Genomic DNA, 20,202 nt, shown 5'->3' with positions numbered 1-20,202 from the left:
ATGTCCTTTAAATCAATGTGATTCTTGCATGAGTTTAGCTGGACATATTCAGTCGTCTTTCGTGGGTTTAAAAATTAAAATTTGTCAGGGAAAGAACAGCTGCCAAACTAAAGTTTGAGTACGTTTGGTCTATTCTTAAATGAGATAAAACCTCTTTTCTCCAATGGAACAAGCACATTCTGTTCCAAATTTAGACTAGTTTGTGTAATTTCATGTGAAAACTACATATTTCTAAATGTAAAAGTTAATTTGTCTGATTTCAAGTGGGATTCGTGCTTGTTCCATTGGCATTAGCATCTTTTATTTCATCTTAGAGATAAAATGCCTTAATTCAAGCAATTTTAAGTCATTTATCTCATTTAAGACGGTCATATTTCCGGTGTAATATCCCAGTCAAATTCATTCACCACTATTTTGCTTCATACAGTTGGAAAATCAGATAAATTTGCCGCAAATGGGGAAAATAACATAATGCAAGTGAGAAATATCCTTAAATAAAAAAGTGACTGGAACAAAATGGAACAAGAATGATTTTTCTTGCCTTTGACTGTTCTAAGTGAGTTAAAGCTTGTTCCATTGTTGATCTTCTTTTAAGACAGTACAAACCCACTCATTTTTTCCAGCTATGACTTATTTGGCTACAACACTCCAGCCTCGCCACACGGATCAATGAAATAACCTGTGCAGCTGCTCTTTTGGACAGTGTGTGTGTGCGGGGGCTCGGGGGCGGCTGTCGTGTCCCTTTAGCTCAGAGCTAACTCCTCACACCTACACAGCCCTCACAGCGGCGCACCTGCGATTAGCATTAGCCCAGCGGACACACGGGACAAAGAGGCGAAAGCAGCTACAGGCGACGCTGCTGAGAGGAGGGGGAGAAAGGGGACTTTAACTTTAACATTATGGTGCAATAACCAGTAGAATATAAGGTGATACAAGATCATGCTAAGGCAGAACTGATCCTTTATTGGGTGTAATTATTGTGTCAATTAGCATGAGGTTCAGGTCTGTTTATAAGAAATCGAGCAAAATGTTGTCTTTGTTTAGGTTTTGTCTAGGGCTGAGCGATATGGCCAAAATATAAAATATACATTTTTTTTTTGCTCAGTTTGGACATTACGATTTTAATCGATTTCATTTGAAATAATCTTTAAAAAGTCTCCTAATCTTTGAAGAAAACTGCTCAGAGTCCTGCTCATTAATATTTCATAATGTAGCTACAATTAGGCCCATTAAGAAACATCACCCTTTATTTAAAAAATGTTATTTCTGTTTTACATTTTCCTTGTCTGCTCTCAAAAGTAAAACCTCTTAATAAACCATGGATTTTTCAAAAGTGCTTTAGTTTTATCGTCTTCGTGCCTCTGCTGTGATTGACAACCGTCTCCATGGAGACTCAAAGGAAAGAGGCGGAGTTAAATGGTCCGCTCAGAGCAGAGTGAGAGAAAGGCCCGGGAGCAGACCAGAGGAAAGTGGGAAACTCTGTTTCAGAGGAAGAAAACTCCACTGTGTCCTCTTAAAACACAACTCTCGCCTTTGTGAAGCAGCAGATTGTCAGAAAGTCTCTGCTTCTCCGCTGATGTCCTTTCACGTCTGAAACGCTGCTAAATTGGCCGCACGTTGGGGGACACAGAGCGGTGGACTCGATTTTACGATTTAGCCATTTTCCAAATTGTCTGTTTTTAAGCATTAATGAATTGAATTAATTCGATTTATCGCCCAGCCCTAGTTTTGTCTGTGTGCTGAATGCACAAATATCAAAATCACCATATAGTATGTTGGAGCGAGTATATCAAGCCATTTTGGTGCGGTAAGCAAAAATGTTTAATGGCACCAGATAACACGACATGACACCAACGTTTGGTCAGAACTTAAGTTTGCAGTAAATTGACTGCATTTGTATCGGGCGGCGGACTGTGCGCGAAGTCTCCTCGTGCGGCACAGAGACTCCCAGTGCGTTGTATCATCGGTTGCATCGGCCATTGACTCTTGTTTTTCATCTTTCTCATTGAATGTGGGCCATTTTTTGTCAGCTGCGTTAATAAAACTTCCAATGCTGTTCAGTCACATTGGCTTCCATGTGGTGCCGCTCTACGCCAGCGTGTTATGAGGGTATAGGGAGCGGCTGATAATATCTCACAAATTCACATGTGTTCTTTATATTCTGGTGGGCACGTTGTGGCATTCAAGTTATTTAGTTACTGCTGTAGTGAAGTGAATTCTAAATGTCTGGTAATTCAAGGCAATTACAAACAATGAAGAAGAAGCCACTAAATTAAATGCTAGTCGTGGTCCACACTCATTCCTCATTTCTTCACAGGGATGAGTTTATCGGCACATTTCACAACTGGCAGGGTCACTTTTCAGGGTCACTGTCATAGAAATGCTGGAAAACTCACCCACAAGTTAATGATTGATACAAATGCAATAATTATATGTGCCATGTTTCCCCACAAATATGATTTTATAATATACTTAATGAGGACAAAACTAATTTTGCTTCACTACGAGCAAAAAAATATAATGCCTTTAACATAAGAAAACCTTAATTAGTTCCACAATTGGGGATATTATGTCATTAGAACCAAGGAAATGCAAACAAGTAACAAAAGTAATGATGCATTTCAAAGTATGACATTTAAATATGTTCCTCTATAGATATGTACATGATAAAATGAAGAGAATATTAGATTTGAGGCTAAAGAGTATGCCGTTCTCAATAGGAAACTAGACTGTGGATGTGGTTTTGCGTTGCCCTCTGCATCACTTCAGTCCCATAAAGCCGTGTGTCAGTGAAGGGGGCGGGGGCCTGGCTGGCGGCTGTAAACAGAGGGGGAAATCCACAGCGACAGGCCGCGTGGTACAGGGGAAAATCGATGGGACAGACCCAGGGAGCGCGAGTGCGGGCTCGGGACAGCAATCCCAGCCCATTGCTCTGATCCCAGCGGAGCCGCGGTAATGGCCCTGACAGCAGCCGTATCACGGGGAGGTCCCACCCACTGCCCTCATGGTAATCAGATGAGATATTTGAGCGGAGGGAGGAAAAAAAAAAAAGCAATGTATTCAAATAGGAGCCAGCTGTGCTAAACCCCAGAGGTCGCCGACATGTTCTCACCCCGTTATGGCCTCACGGGGCTGTTCTCCTTGGACGCTTGCCCGCTCTAGCACGACCTACACTGCCTCGAAAGGGTACTTTATTTAAATTTGGATTCTGAAATTCATGCTGGATTTCATATACAATTCCATGCTTCGAATTACTCCAATATTAAAGTTACTGAAGCTAATACTTTCAAACTTTGGGATATGAAAAAAAAAAACAGTGAGAAGTTCATTCACTGTTTTGCATTAAGTGTTTCAGTGTTGAGTTTTGAGATTAAATTAAGGTTAAATATTGAGAAAACAACACTTGTGATGTTTTACTGAAGCATTTCAACACTGTACAATACATTTAAATGAATCAAAAAATATGGATCAGTTTTATGATCAAATCGTGCCAAAACAATTGTGGCAAAAAAAGAACTTTTTAGCATTTTATAGTTACTGAGTGGCTTTATTCTTATAAGCAAGGTGTTAATCCTCAGTCACATGAAAGGGTTATATTATTATTGATTATACAAACCAAATCTCTAATCTGATCAGGAATTATGCTATTATGCAATTCATAATTTTGGCATTGTTGTTTTGTTTAGAAAATGCCTGATCTATTTCATGCTAGAACTAAAAATGTGAACAAATTTATTCAATAATTGCAGTGAGGGCCATTTTCATTCATTAATTATTGTGAGGTAACACTTTATTTTACAGTACCGTGATACATTTTACCTAATTACATTAAGTACCATGTAATGTGCTCTGTAACAATGTGTAATAACTTGTACCTGTAGGTTAGATACACAATGTATATGTATTTGTAGTTTGTAGGTACATAATGTAATGAGACATAACTCTAATCCTAACCTTGAGTCCTAACCCAAAGGGTCTCGTGTCCTATCACATTATGTACCTACAAAGTACTAATACAATTTTGTGTATCTAACCCATAAGTACAAGTTATTACAGAATGTTGCAGAGCACATTACATTGTACTACATTTTGTACAATGTATCAAGGTAGTGTAAAATAAAGTGATACCAATTGTAAAGCTATGTTTTTTACACATTTCAGAAAGAGATAAATTTGACATGGCTTTGCTCACACTGTCCTCCTACATTTAACCAGAAGCTATAAAATATACACTACCGGTCTAAAGTTTGGGTCACCCTGGCCAGTTCTGTAGCTTCTGATCAGCACGACAGTCTTCAGCAGTGCTAGCATAATTGCATAAGGGTTTTCTAATCATCAATTACCCTTTAACACGATCAGCTAATACAATGTACCATGAGACACTGGAGCTGCACACCTGTGTAGGTATTCCAGTAAAATCACCTGTTTCCAGCTAGAATTGGCATTCACGACATTAACAATGTCTAGACTGTATTTATGATGACTTTAATGTTGTCCTTCAAGAAAAATCTGTGCTTTTCTTTCAAAATTAAAGATATGTTAAGTGGCCCCTGAACTTTTGAATGGTCGTGTAACTTCGAGCATTTTTACAAATTATGCCCAACAAGAGTGTATCAAAATAGGTGGTGCATTGAAAATATAGATTTATATAGTATATACATTCTCGGACCAGGACTTTTTTTTTATTGATTTCTATGAATTAATAATTGCACAAGGTTTAATGTGATTAAAAATATGAATCGAAATTAATCACACTTTACTTTAAACACTGTTATACAGTTTTTTCTGTCAATTTTACTGTCAAACCTTTTTATTCACACAGTTAAGCCGACATCAACTCATTTAAAAAGATCATTCTCCAAAATAAATCAAACTGCTGTTGTCTTCGTAGTGTTTGAAACGATCACACAGGCCTCACATCTCCACTTAAATAAGTTACAATGTAGAAAAATACAAAGAAGCATCAAAAATACACCTCTAATAATAAATACATCCCCTAAATAAATCATAATTATATGCGATTAATTGCGATTAATTAATTTCAAAGGCCATAAAGAGCTCGATTAAAGATTTTTTTTTAAGATCTGTAGTGTTCTCAAGGTTTTAAACGCACTAAAGCCGCCCAGAGTCAAGATATTTAGTTGTTTACAAAGAATAGAATACCTGCAAAGCCCAATGTGCTGCAGTAAGAATGTAAACAATCAGCTCACATTGTGGACTGCATAAAGAGGGCATACAGACCCGGGCTGCTCTAACGTATTCCCTGGCCTGACTCGGGCTTGTTCTCCTTGGACGCTTGCCCGCTCTAGCACGTCCTACACTGCCACAAAACGCCGCTTTATTCAGGTTTAAAGCTGTAAAGAAGCTCCGTGATGCATAATGTAGCAGCCGAAACCTCTGTCTGCTGCCGGCTCACTGTCACTGAGACACGGGACTTTACATATTTTTATACTCGACTGTGTTCCGGAGAAGTCAGACGGCTCTTTTGTTTGGCGGAGAAAATACACCTCGGCGAAGGAGGCTAAAAAAAAACAAAAAAAAGTCTGTTGAAATTATCGGCACGTTCAGATTTGTTTCCAGTGGAAGCGCCGCCCTTTTCATTATCTGAATAAATCCCCTCGTATTGACGGCCACATCTAGAAATCCTTCTTTCTGCTCCAGTGCAAACCCAACTGTATTGTTTTGTTTTTTTAATATACATCCGACATACAAGCCCCTCATTTGTCCCGGTTTATCTTTCCTCTCTAATAGAGTTCAGATTTACAGCGGCTTAAGTCATAGCTTAGGGCCGTGATCTCGATATCCCAGCATTCCCGGCTGCGATCGCTCGCTCGTTTTCCCCCAGGACATTGAACTCTGCCGTCTCATCTGAACATAAGACGCCAAATCAAGTGATGACTGCTATGAGCTCGCTCTATTTCAAGTTAGATTTTCCCCTGATTTGTTTAGTGGGGAAAGTGAGTCAAACAAACGTGTTGTGTGTATGAACATGCATGAATCGGCACGCAACAATTAGTCATAGCTCTTGGTGCCTGTTCTCCAGTGTCCTCCATTTTGAGAATCATGATTGCAGGCAGAGATCTAAATCAATACAGAAATGCTGAAAATATTGTCAGTTCTTGTATGTTTTTATATTCGGGGGTCGATCGTGTGATGTACAACACTGTAACACTTAGTATGTTCACAAATTTGAGTATAAGAGCGAGCTTTTTAACATCTTAACTCCTGCCTGAACCGAGAGCATTTTCTCCAGTTCATCTTAACCCAAATCCTGTAGGCCAGTGTAACACCTCATTTGAAAGATCTACAAAACTCATCTAAATGGATCTTTTTCCTCACGTCATCAGATTTATTTTCCAGATTTTTGGGGTGGGTATTTAACTCATTTTTGTAACTTTTTTTGTCATTTTTTTGTCACATTTTTGTCACATTCTTTGTCATTTTTTTGTCATTTTTTGTCATTTTATTGTCAATTTTTTGTCTTTTTTTTTGTCTTTTTATGTCACATTTTTCGTCACTTTTTTGTCATTTTTTTGTCATTTTATTGTCTTTTTATGTCATTTTATTGTCTTTTTATGTCACATTTTTCGTCACTTTTTTGTCATTTTTTTTGTCATTTTTGTGTCTTTTTTTGTCACATTTTTGTCACATTTTTGTTTTTTGTTTTTTTTGTTTTTTTCATCACATTTTGGTCACATTTTTGTCATTTTTTCTCACTTTTTTGTCAAAGTTTCATCACTTTTTTTTGTCACATCTTCATCATTGTTTTCGTCTCAGTTCTGTCGCTATTTTCACACCTTTTTTCCAGAAGCTTTTGGATTGGGGTAAAGCCAAACTGGAGAAAATGTGCTCGGTTCAGGTGGGAGTTAAGGGGTTAAAGGAGAGTCATCTGGACTTGGTGTGTTTGCGAAGACCACACTGCAAAAAGTAACCTTGAATTAAGTGAAATTTTCTTGAAATAGGTCATTTTGTCCTTGATTTTAGAGTCTAATATTTACACTTTATGTATGCCCTTTTAGTACTAGCTGGAATAAAAGAAAGAAACACAAGCCCAACTGATAGCTTTGAGAATTTAGTATGTTTAATTAAACCTAGTATGACCCCCTGGTTTATAAGGTTTGCCCCAAGATATGATAAGATAATCCTTTATTGATGAGAAATTCACTTCTTAGATTCTGCATTCAATAAGATCACTCAGGTTGTGCAAAAAAGACAGGAAATGTGCAAACAGTTAAATAGTAAAAAAAAAAGATGTATCTTGTGTACAATAAGTAACTTATTCCTTCCCACAGGAGGGGTATAATATAAATGCAAGTTTGCAATCCAGAAGAAATGTAGAACTGAAGGAACGTCTTGGAAATACACAGATTTTAAGTTTTTATCTTTTTTCTTTTCTCCCTCCAGGCAAATGGCGGCTGGCAGGACGCCCCCACTCCCTCCTCAGTCACCTCACCCACAGAAGGCCCCGGCAGCGTTCACTCCGACACCTCCAACTGATGCCCGTCTCTGCCCTGTTCCAAATACCCCTCATCTTATCTCAAAAACCCTCCCACGGACCCTTCAGGACTGGACTCTTTGTAGCTGAGCGGGACCATCAGCGCAGCCTGAGATGGGACTCAGAATCTTCAGACTTTGTACAGTTTCGTGTCCAGACTGTTTCGTTTCTTTTTTTGTCTTTCTGGTGTCATGAGGTCACACGGTTTGCAGCGGAAAGGCCCACTCGTCGTAGATTGAGATGCGATCACTACCTCTACACAGCAAATACCACTTTTGTAATTGGAAACGGACTGCCCTGATGTAGGAACCATGATACTCCAGGTCTGCGGATTGACCTGTTTTAAGACAAAGTTTCCCCATATTTATCGCCTCCTGAAACGTTGGATTATCCGCCCTCCATTATTGTTTGGAAACATTTTTACATTATTTATTTATAAAGCAAATGTGCAACAATCGAGCACCAATACAGAACCACATGTACACGCAATAAATCAAATCTCAGGAACGTTGTAGACAAAACAAAGAATGAAATTAGCCTTTTGAAAGGGACATATCATGTAATTTCTGTGTCAGTCGTACAGGACTTGTATGTCTCAGATGAAGGTTCTTGAGTCATCGTCTGTACTTCTATAGACTTCCAGCTCAGACTAGCCAAGCTAAACTTTATCTAGTCCGTGGTCTGAGCTGGAAACTTTAAAGCAGAACTAAGTAACTCATGCCCCTAGAGGCCATAAGCGCCACTGCAAATGTTGTAGCATGTTTTTTTTACTCATTAATTGACCGTGAGAGTAAATACTACACTGACAGAAATAGGGACAGAGGGATATTGTACATCCACTTACACCATGGAGATCAATTTTTTTCACTTAAACTTGGCTGTAAATACTGTTTAAGTATTAGCAGTTAGCATTCCCCGTTAGCCTGTTAGCTTCTTTTTCGTGATTCTATACGTTTGTTAAGTGGTGACGTCACAGCTCTACTTCCAGGTTCGCATAGAAACTGCAAAAAAACTCTTCAATACCACAATCAATATTTCTGTTACTAAACATACTTGTTTATCAGGCCCATTAAAAGTAATATTTACCAAAATCTCTACATCGGACGTTATACTACTACTATACTAACGTCCGAGTCGACGCAGCAGCTACGCTAATTCCGGAAGTAGCAACTTTAGTAAATAATACTTTATTAGCAGTAGGTGCGCATTTTTGGCCCGTTGACCTGTTAGCTTCTTCCTTGTGATTCCATTAGTGTGTATTGGTGACTCCGACCCAGAGTCAGGAAAAATGCAATTGTGGTTTTCTGGCCAGAGACACCGGGGGGAGATGAAAGACGCTCCAATCATCCCAGATTATAACTCAAGAACCTTCCTCAAAAACATACATAGACTCAAAACAGTTTTCAGCATGTTTAATTCCCCTTGTTTCCAGCAGAGGGCGCTCCAACCAATAGTATTGATAAAGTCTTCTTTTGTTTCACAGAAATCATTCGAAGTTACAACACATAAAACATCTCATGCACAAGAGCAAGTTTAGTAGCTTATAATGAAGGATATGTCCACTTTAAAGGCCTCTTCATTCTCCACAAGACGCAAGAGCTTTGTTCTTGTTCTTGAGGCAAAAAGAACGAGAACAAAGTTCGTCTGAGCTCTGACATTTCATACTCCATAAGACGTGTTGCTGCTGAACTGCCACGCCCCCTTTTTCCGCAGCCAAAACAAACAAGACCTAAATAAAATGAGCCATTTGAGTTCAAACTATTATAAAACGTATCAGTCACGATATTGCAAACATTTTGAAGATTGACTTCCTGTTTAGCCACATCTCCCGCTGGTATATTACGTTAGAAAACGTTAAAAGCAGTTTACCTCCGTGTCACTCGGTAAAACCATGTTGTTTGACGTCTGTGTAGCTCTCAGTGCGGGTTTTGTCCATCCAAGAACCTTCACTGAAGATGTTGGTGACGTTTCCCGGTGTTTGATGAAGGTCTAAGATGTACAAGCCTGGTATTCCTCTGTCCACGAGCCTGAACCACTTTTTTCTTCATCACTCGCCTCTTTAACGCAGGTAGCGCCAGGCTCTTCTGTTTCCTTCTCGTCCTCGCCCAAAACGTCCGCATGTTTCTTGTCTTCTTCTTGTCTTGTGGAGTATGAATAGGCCTTAATTCAGTTTATTTATATCTAGTTTTTATAACATACTGAGGATAGATAGGGAATACTGTAGGAATAACACATCTCAAATGTGAAAGCAATAACATCAAATTGTCAAACTCAAATATGACGAGACAAGCTTGTGAAATAAGACAATGTTTTTATATCTTTGCTCCAATCCAATCTGAAAGTCGGTCAAACGCACTTGACCCTGGAGTAAATGGTTCCTGCATCAAACAGTCTCCGCTTCATCCACACATTCACTTTCACCGTTCTTGTTTTATCTTCTATCTAGTGCCAAAGTTGTTAAGGTGATTTGAGTTATTTTCTGTGTCACAAAAATCTTCATTTTGTCCAGGTTTCGAGTTTCAGAATATGACGTGTATCCTTTCGAGCTTAATAATACAGCCATCTATTATGTAAATGAATTGTTTTACATCCAGTATTTGTGCAAATTCTTTAGACTAGTGAAGAGACGTCTCGCCGGGTTCTTGTTCATTCGCTCAAAGAACTAGAAAAGCACAATATTTCAGTAAGTTAAAGATAATAGACGTGTGATAATGGTGATTAGTGGCGTATTCATTTCGATATTATTTAATTTTGCTTATATACATCTTGACCTGTCTGTATAGAAAGGTAGTTAGACAAAATAATTTCAAACCAACCAAAAAATTGCTGGTAACCAAATCCCACACAGGTTTTTATTGTTTTAAGTGCCATATTGTAGGGCTGGGACGCTGCTTCAGACGGGATATGATTTGTTCTGCCATACAATACACTAATGTTCAATATTATAGAGAACGACAGCTGGGCACCTTTAATTGATACAAGGGTGGAATCGAAAAATAAGTTTAGGTACTACTGGTATCGGAAAAGGTATTGAATACAGGTACCGAAAAAAGTACTATGGGCCCGACCTTGTGTTTCTGAATGCAGACTATTGCGTATCATCTTGTTGTGGGGGAGTGAGGGGTGAACATGTGCTTTTGTTTTGGTCACGTTAACGCAATTATGGCTAAGCGAGTGCCGATCCGAGCCGTAACGGGACCGGCTATAGGCTACATCTCTTTCTCTCGGGACCTGAACGTCGTTAATCTCACGATGGGGTTAATTAAGTTGTTAGTTTGACCTGTCAGAGCCTATAATGCTTAAAGGAACAGGCCACCGTTTTTCCGTACTGATGTATATTCTTACCGGAGCTTAGACGTGTTGATGCGTACCTTTCTGGTCTTTGTGCCCGTGGAAGAGGGTGGTCACTTCCAACTTCACCCCCGTTTGGAGCTATAGGGACATGTTTGGGAGAGGCCAAATGCTAACAACATCAGTCGACCTCTTCTCTTCCCTCTCGCAAGTGGTCATTGCGTTTAGAGGTTAGTTTAGAGCAGGGGTAGGCAACGTCCGGCCCAGAAGATGATTTTGAGAAATATTGTTATACAAGTAAGAGATTAAATACCTGTTAAAGTACTCTGAAAAGTGGGAAATTCTGTCAGCATTTCTTAAGTTTCCTGGCTGAACATCCCAATATGTCATATATAATGTAAAACATTGGCATTTACAGGAAATGGTTCTTTGAGCTACAATGGTGAGGTTCGGCCATTGCTGTTTTGGCAATGATGAAAATTGGCCCTCCTCGAAGCAAACTTGCCTACCCCTGGTTTAGAGGCACAATAAGAACCTTCAAGAACCTTCAAGTCTCCATATCTTTAGAGACCAAGTTGGTGGTTCAGGGACAGCATTAAATAAATTTACTTGATTGTTTCAGCTCAAATAAATGACAAATTTAAAATAAGTAGTCTTTTGTGGAATAAATTAACATTATTGTTCTGTTTTCTGATATATAATACTATAATACATTTTTAAACTCCGTATAGTCCCTTTAAAGTACTGGTATCGAAGAAAATGTAACGGTGCCCAGCCCTAGTGAGAAGTAAAGCGAAGTGATTAAACTTTGTCACTTTGTTGTGAAGAAATATTTGTTTAATGCTAGCAGTACATAAGCCAACAGTTATAGCATAGCCGTGTCACTCACTTATCAAAACAAAACAATATTTTACGACGTCACAGTGTTTGGCCGAGCAAATACTTGTATGTGTCAAAACAAAAGCATATTTCGATATGCCGTCCCAGCCCTACCATACAGCGATGCGAGTCCTGTTTTTCAGTCTTGTCTTCAGCAGCAAATCTCAAAACGTTTAGCATAATACAGTCCATTTAGCCAAAAGAGCATCCACACTCTGTTATCGGTTTGAGCCCGCAGATGTTTAGTGCACTTGTATATTTTAAACACACATTTTTCCTAAATCCACGGCACTTAGCAGATATTATAAAGATGAATTTACTGCAGTTATTCTTTTGATTCTCATTCATTTCCGTGACATCCGCCTCCAAAAATCCGCAATGTGAATCCTGGTTGTCCGAGTTCTTCTTCTCTGTACAGTCTTCAGGTAGTGAGTGGTCTGTAAAGGTAAAAAACAAGAGCACCGCAATAGTCCTCATGAACATTTACACACTTTGATACCAAAAAAAAAAAACTAAAAAAAAAAAAAAGGCAGAATTTTTATCCTCTACACTGGGCTCAGCTTTACAGGCGTCTTTTCAAGGGATTTTAGTAATTACTTTGTGCCGTAAACAAACCAAAAGTCACATTCATATTGTGTTACGTAGAAGTGGACGCTAAGTTTTTAAACGACACTTGGATATATTTAACGACTTTTTTGTGAATAACTTGTTTTTGTTGGATATTATTTTTGCTTTGTTGCTTTTGTGCCGCCATGTTTTATGATTTAGCCCAGAAATGCTCTATGATTACACAGGATGTAGATATTGCATATTCTTTGAGTTTTGTATGTTTTTAAGTCACAATATAGTAAATGGTTCACAATATGTAGTCACTTTACTATTGTCGTGAAGATTAAACAAAAGCTTCCCCTTTTGGTTGAAAAGGCGTGGCCACATTGGACTAATGAACCTGGACAGAATCACTTCAGGGCGGGGGGTCTCCAGCCTTTTCTTTTCCACCCAATTGTTTATTGCCATCAAAAACCGCAGATGAAACCTGTCTATACAATGACACTTTTTCCTCTCTTTTCTTTGACTTTCTGGGAGTCATTTACCAAGCGTTTGCTCGTGTGCAAAACAATTAGCACATTCAAAAGAGTCATTTGAGCTCTTTGTTGCTCACACAGCGTTCTCTCGTTTTCATATCTGATTCGGGTGTAATTCTGTGGTAAACACAGTTTCAAATGCGCTCACAAAAAGCTACTATATTCTACCCAGCTTGCACTCGCTGTTTAGCGCCCATCTTGATAAATGAACCCGAGTTTTCTCTTTATTCCATCCATTTTCTTCCGCTTTATCCGGGGCCGGGTCGCGGGGGCAGCAGTCTCAGCAGAGATGCCCAAACTTCCCAATCCACACACACCTCCTCCAGCTGTTTTGGGGGGACCCCGAGGCCACACCAGGCCAGCTCAGAGACATAGTCCCACCAGCGTGTCCTGGGTCTTCCACGAGGCCTTGTCCCACTAGGACATGCCTGGAACACCTCCCGCGGGAGGCGACCAGGAGGCATCCGGAACAGATGCCCGAGCCACCTCAGCTGCTCCTTTCGACATGAAGGAGCAGCGACTCTACTCCGAGCTCCTCCCGGGTAACTGAGCTCCTCACCCGATCTCGGAGGGTGCGTCCAGCCACCCTGCGAAGGAAACTCATTTCGGCCGCTTGTATTCGCGATCTTGTCCTTTCGGTCATGACCCAAATCTCATGACCGTAGGTGAGGGTGGGAACGTAGATCGATCGGTAAATCGAGATCGATCTGCCTATCGGGTTTTCTCTTTATACTTTACAATATTCACCTTATTCCGGATGTTCCCGTGGGCGCCGCCATGACTTGTGCCCGGCTCTTCTCTCATAGTAGTTTAGACTGCAGACGCCAACAGAAAATCTGTTACTACACAGACACAAAGACGGTTTTAGGTCGCAAAGAGAAAGAGATTTGTTGGTGCATCTGAATATCGGACATTTTACACAAATCAACCTACTGTACCTCACATTCTCCCTCATTCTCAGCTTAGTGAACAGACTTTGCGTTCTATACCGGTAGTGCTGAGACAAAGGAAGTGCCGATCCGAGGCAAAAAGTGGCTAAAGTGGATGGAATAAGGTGAATACATTTTTACGGTCTGTGCAAAGGGCTTGGAGATCCCTGCACATCAGAGAGAAACACAGCCTCAGAGTTAAACACACTGTCTCCCCATTAAAAACAGGTTTAACTAACTGTTGTGATCTGGGGTTGCTGCAGTTGGTCAGGTCTAGGTTAAGCAAAAAGAATGAGACAAGCCCTTGACTACCAGGTTATTCCATCAGTCGATTTCTCCTTCACTGATGGCACGGGCACATTCTAAGATGCCAGGATTCATTGGGCTCAGGGAGCATGAGATTGATTGGCCGCCAAAGAGTCCAGATCTTAACCCCATTGAGAATCTTTTGGATGTGCTGGAGAAGGTTTTGGGTCAGGCAGTGTATTTAGCTTTTGCAGCAGACACAGTCATTTTGTCTCGGGGCAGGAAACTTGTCCAGCATTGAGAGGAAATTTGTTTATCACAAAAGCAGGAGTCTTATGCTTTGATCGATGCTCTCATTTTAAAGGCCTGCGTTACACTTCACATTTTATTTTATCCTATTTCTTATCAACGTTGCTCTATAATGTGTTCTTTTGCTCAACTGAACAAATAACGCTATTGTTTATAAGCCTTTTGTCTTCGGCACTTCCACCAAAATGTCACCACACACGGCTGTTTTTCGGCGTCCCAGAGGAATACGGACTTTTCACCGCTGGGTTTGAAGCTTCATGTGATGATGCTTCCAGTTTAGGATTGAAAAAGGACATGAAAAGAAAATGATCAATTTGTAAAACATGAAATGTTTTATTTGTTGCATGTCTTTTGTTCTTTAATAAATAACGTACTGCGGTGTTTGAATGTTCACTTGCTTTTTATGGGAGAATCGTGGAGCCTTTTTCTCGACAGATTTCGACTTTTAGGATTCTGCGTTTATGTAAAGATGTGTTACAATAAAAACATTGTATTTTTAACTCCAACTTAAACTTTTTTTTCTGTGGAGAAGAGTAGATGAAAGATGTAGGTTTTATGGTCTCTTAATTTGTACTGGCAATGCATTATCCCAAATAAAAAGTTCATTTTGTTGCTTAAATAAATGATGCTGTCATTTTTCACACACACATATAGCTTTACATATTTAGCCCAGACCTGTTCACCACAACGGCCTCTAAAATCCTGCACTGTCACTCAGAAAGGTGCTTAATATAGAAGCTGCAGTTACACGGAAGACCTGAGGTGGCACTAGTGAGTATAAAATGACCAACTTGCATCTAGTCTCTTTAAATGGTCTTCCTGTGTCTCCATGTCTTCAAATATAGCAATTATAGTAACATTTTGGTAAGGACACAGTACAGAATATAGGCTCATAGTTGCATGGCGATCAAACTTTTATTTTTAATTGTGGACTGGCATTGGTGGATAACAGATTAATGTGATTTTGAGGCACTGTATTTTATTAACCTAAATATTTTGGTGATGCTCTCGGGACACTAAAGTGTCCATAGTTGACTCTGTGCATAACTTATAAATCAAAACAACATCGCCCAAAAAGTGACTTCCTGCTTCAATCCAGCACGCCAAAAAAAAAGCACCATCTTATTCATTAGTTCAACAGTTCAATAGTTCAACTTTCTCTCTGCCTAACTATTGACAGACAAAACACTTAAAACAGACACTTAAATGTGTGTATTTAATTATATTCCTGTAATGTTGCAAGTACCTGCTGAACTAATCAATGAGACGAGCTGTGTGCTTTTATTTTGGCGTGCTGGATTGAAATAGGAAGTCACTTTTTAGGCGGCGTTGTTATGATTTGAAGTTATGCAGAGAGTCAATTAAAAAGCAGCAGATCCTGAACTCAAAAACACAAAAACACTTGACATTGATCAAGAGGGGGTATTATGTTTGTTTCAATCACATAGCACCAGTCTATGTCACACTACAATGATGACCAAACCTTCTGTTGGTCTGTAAATGCAGTAAATTAGAATAACTGCCTTGTATAAAATTGCTCTCTCAAAATGGCTGTAGTGAATGTCTTGAAATTGGCCTCTGTCTCTTTCAGAACCTCTGAGCCTTTCCGACACGCCCCCTCCACACGCTGTCTGTGGCATCAGTGGGGAGGGGGTTCTGCTGAGGAGCAGTGGTTGGTTACTCGGCTGGTGACGAAAGCTCGGAGGCGTCTCCAGGAGGTGGGGGCGTTCCTAGGAGGACTCAGGCAAACCTATCTCTCAAATGGCCGCCATCAGAGTTTTTACAGATTACTCAAAAATACGTGAATGTGCCAAGGCAACACTTCAGGCATGTTTTTAATGAGGGAATGACATAATAACATGATGTAAAACTTGAAAAAGTAGATTTTGCATAATACCACCCCTTTAAATGTTCTGAAGAATTCAGATTCACACTAGAGAAGTTCCAGAAGCAGAACAGATTTGTCAGTCCCCGTGATCCCCTTCAGGCCACGACTTAACACCTTAGTCTTCAGTCCAACACCTCCAGATCACATCACATCCACCACGGCAGCAGCGTCGCGCTCAGAGCGCTGCTCACAGAGGTCTGAACTCATGTGTTTTTTGTATTTATCAATTGCATTGGACCAGATCACTAAACTTTCTTCAAACTTTGTTTATCAAGCTGAATTCTGTGTAATTCTGTGTACACTGGTCTTTGTCAGCATTCAATTCGTCGCCTCCAGGGGGTTCAAAATGCAGCTGCTCGTCTCCTTACATGGACCAGAAAGAGACAGCACATCACTCCTGTGTTAGCTGCTCTACACTGGCTCCCTGTGTATTATAGGATAAGGTTGTTGTCTTTAAATGTCTCCATGGCGCTGCTCCTCTGTTTTTGTCTGAGCTTCTGGTACGTCACGCCCCTGCTCGGGCTCTGAGATCTGCTGATCAGCTGCTTTTAGAGGTTCCTCGCTCCAAATATGTGACTAAAGGGGACAGGGCTTTCTCTGTTGCAGCTCCAAAACTGTGGAATGACCTGCCTCTCCACATCAGAGCCGCTCAGACACTGGACCAGTTTAAGTCATTGCTTAAGACACATTTTTGTGCAAAAGCTTTTAACACTGTCTAGCACATACCTGGCCAAATCTAAGCTGTTAGTGCTTTGCTGTTTTGTATATTGTGTTTTGTTTCTTATTATATTTATATTTTTTTCTGTACTGTAGACCTTTTGTGAAGCACTTTGGTCAACAGCAGTTGTTTTAAATGTGCTATATAAATAAATTTGATTTGATTTGATTTGAAAACCGATTGGGAATATGGGACACGCTTTACACCACAGTCATAGAAATCAGCCATTACAAGGCCTGTTGCAGTGATGTTTACTTATTATTGAGGGTCATGTGAAGCTTAAAGGTTGAAAAAAGTACATTACACTTCAACAAGTGAGTGTCCAAATTAAAGGTACATTATGGAACTTTTTATGCTAAAAATATAAGTTGTAGCTGGGGTACCTGATGTTTCTCAAACTGTGACATGTTTAGTTGTGCCGTACTGTTAATAGGTCTGTTGGTTGAGACGTGTGTCCGAAGCCACAAGCTGATGGTAAACCACTGCCCTAACATAAACATGGCTGCCAATCTGTGCCAACGGCCTCGTCAACAACCTGTAGGTAAAGTGTCTTGCCCAAGGACATAACAGTGATTTGCAGGCGACCATTAGGAATTTTTGAAGATTCTATTTGCAATAAAGCGACTGGAATCAGGTCAACAGACAGAGAGACCCCACCCGGCTGCCTCCTCCTCTTCCACACTGTGAGCGCTCCCTCCCAGGCGCACACACACACACACACACACACACACACACACGCACACACACACACACACACACACACACACACACACACACACACACTACGGGCCCACACGCCGCACTTATCTCCCCTCTGCAGAAATCAGACTTCCATGTGTTATTGTCCTCTCCTGGAAAAGTGCCTCGGAATCGGCAAGTTGTTGTGGATTAGTGGGAGATTCCCGCGAGCGCCGGCCTCACGCGTAGCTTGACAGATCACATTATGCAAACATGATCAAGTGTAATTACATGGAGGACACTCTGGCGGTATCAAAGACTACAGCTCCTGTGTGTTCGGGAGTGAAAAGAGCAGAAGGGCCGGACGCGTGCGCAGCATTCAGGGGCTGTTGTAAACCAGAATGCATTGTGGGGATTTAGTCGCAACACACAGAGGGAGATGCAAATCCAATTTAGCTGTGATTACGGCTTTTTTTTTTTTTACATTTATGTGCCAAAAAAAAACTGAAATGGGGGTGAGGAAAATGCACTAATGAGGTGAGTGTGCAAGCCAATTTACCAACTTATCTGCAGGAATGGCCAGTGATAAAGTAAAAGCTGCAGTAATACATGCAATGAACTCTGTCCTGTCTATTAATTCTCTTCAAAAGATTGTATTTCCTTTTGTCTTTTAAGTCTGGAAGCACTGAAAGTTGACAGAGTAGCAGAGGTGTGACTTAAAGATCAGGATTGATGCAATAATGCAATGTTAAAGCAGTACTAAGTCACTTTTTTACCTTTATAAATCCTTTTCGTAGCCCCTCTGGGGGTAATGCAGGCGTTAATGGGATGATTGGGGGTCTTTGGCCGGAAAACCACAATTGCAGCTTTCCCTGCACCAGGTCGAAAGCCCCAATACACACTAATAGAACTATGAAGAAGAAGCTAACAGGCTAACAGCCAAAGCTAACTGCGGGCTAGCACCACTTAAACAGTATTTACAGCCAAGTTTGAGTGAAAACAAATATCTCCATTGTGTAATTGGATGTGCAATATCCCCTTTATCTCCCTTTGTCTTTTCTGTGAGCGTAGTATTTACTCTCACGGACAATTAATGAGTAAAAAAACGCAACATGCTACGACACCTGCAGCTGCACTTATGGACTCTGGGGTCATGAATTACTTAGTACTGCTTTAAACACCACCAATAACCTTTTTAAATGAATTCTGTGTTTTACAGTGGTTCTCAACTGGTGGGTCGGGGCCCAATAGTGGGTCACAGAACAATTTTCAGCCCTGTGTCGCCGTCTTTCCAAGAAAAAATTCTTTCAATATTGAGCAACTGAAAAGGAATAATAAACACTCAAAAAATCATCAATGAAAATATTCATTAATGAGTTGTTTTGATTATGATTTCATCTTTTTGAGGCTTATTTAATTGTTTATTCAACTATAATTTAAAGGGACTATACAGAGTTTAAAAATGTTCAAATAAAGTATTTTCCGCCCCCTACATGTTCCAGCCATGTCCTAATGTGTAGAATGAGCCCAGACCTGTTCACCAGAACTGCCTCTAAAATCCTGCACTGTCACTCAAAAAGGTGTCACTTCGGGTCTGAAGTGCCGTCATGCACGAGCTTAAAGAGGGGGTATTATGCTTTTTTCAATCACATAGCACCAGTCTATATCACTCTACAATGATGACCAAACCTGCAAGACACAGCTACCTCTCCATCGGAATAAAACACAAACAGGAAACAGTTGATGCCCTAGTAAGTTAGCATTACTAACTTCAATGCAGGTTCTTGAGTTATCTCTGTGCTTGAAGTGTAGAACGTTTCACCTCTCGTCCAAAATGCTTCATCAGCAACACAAAACTCAGCTAGTAGGGCTGCACGATATGTGACCTGCGATATGCGATACGGCTTTGCAATATCGCGATAACGATATTATTGCGATATTTCACCAAACATGATTCCATTTTTTTCTTCAGAAAATTGTGTCAAAAGAAGACTTAAAGAGGGGGTATTATGCTTTTTTCAATCACATAGCACCAGTCTATATCACACTACAATGATGACCAAACCTTCTGTTGGTCTGTAAATGCAGTAAATTAGAATAACTGCCTTGTATAAAATTGCTCTCTCAAAATGGCTGTAGTGAATGTCTTGAAATAGGCCTCTGTCTCTTTAAGAACCTCTGACCCTTTCAGACACGCCCCCTCCACACGCTGTCTGTGGCATCAGTGGGGAGGGGGTTCTGCTGAGGAGCAGTGGTTGGTTACTCGGTTGGTGACGGAAGCTCGGAGGCGTCTCCAGGAGATGGGGGCGTTCCTAGGAGGACTCAGGCAAACCTATCCCTAAAATGGCCGCCATCAGAGTTTTTACAGATTACTCAAAAATACGTGAATGTGCCAAGGCAACACTTCAGGCATGTTTTTAATGAGGGAATGACATAATAACATGATGTAAAGCTTGAAAAAGTCGATTTTGCATAATAATATAGAAGCTGCAGTTACACGTATGACCTGAGGTGGCAGTAGTGAGTATATAATGGCCAACTTGCATCTAGCCTCATTTAAGAGAAAACTCATTTTACTACAAATTAAATCATCTTTTTAGGTCACAGACTGTAATCGTAACGTGATGGTACCAGATGAGAACCACTGGTTTAATGGACAGACGTCTCAACCATCAGAGCCCATC

General features: G+C 40.3%; 1 protein-coding gene and 1 long non-coding RNA gene across 5 annotated transcripts in view; both read left to right on the top strand.

Annotated features, from left to right (window-relative positions):
* LOC306976850 (pre-B-cell leukemia transcription factor 1-like) overlaps positions 1-8,140 on the top strand; it is a 152,117-nt gene extending 143,977 nt beyond the window's left edge. For all 4 annotated transcript variants that reach the window (XM_079574961.1, XM_079574960.1, XM_079574959.1 and 1 more), the window contains exon 9: positions 7,405-8,140. In XM_079574961.1, coding sequence (XP_079431087.1) covers positions 7,405-7,497 — 93 coding nt within the window. In that variant the 3' untranslated portion in view covers positions 7,498-8,140. The remainder of the gene's footprint in view (positions 1-7,404) is intronic.
* LOC306976908 overlaps positions 1-20,202 on the top strand; it is a 413,479-nt gene that overhangs the window by 187,732 nt on the left and 205,545 nt on the right. The window lies entirely within an intron of this gene.

This window comes from Gobius niger, assembly GCF_951799975.1.
Source record: "Gobius niger genome assembly, chromosome: 17".
In the NCBI taxonomy this organism is placed as follows: domain Eukaryota; kingdom Metazoa; phylum Chordata; class Actinopteri; order Gobiiformes; family Gobiidae; genus Gobius; species Gobius niger.
This window is presented reverse-complemented; position numbering and strand designations above follow the sequence as displayed.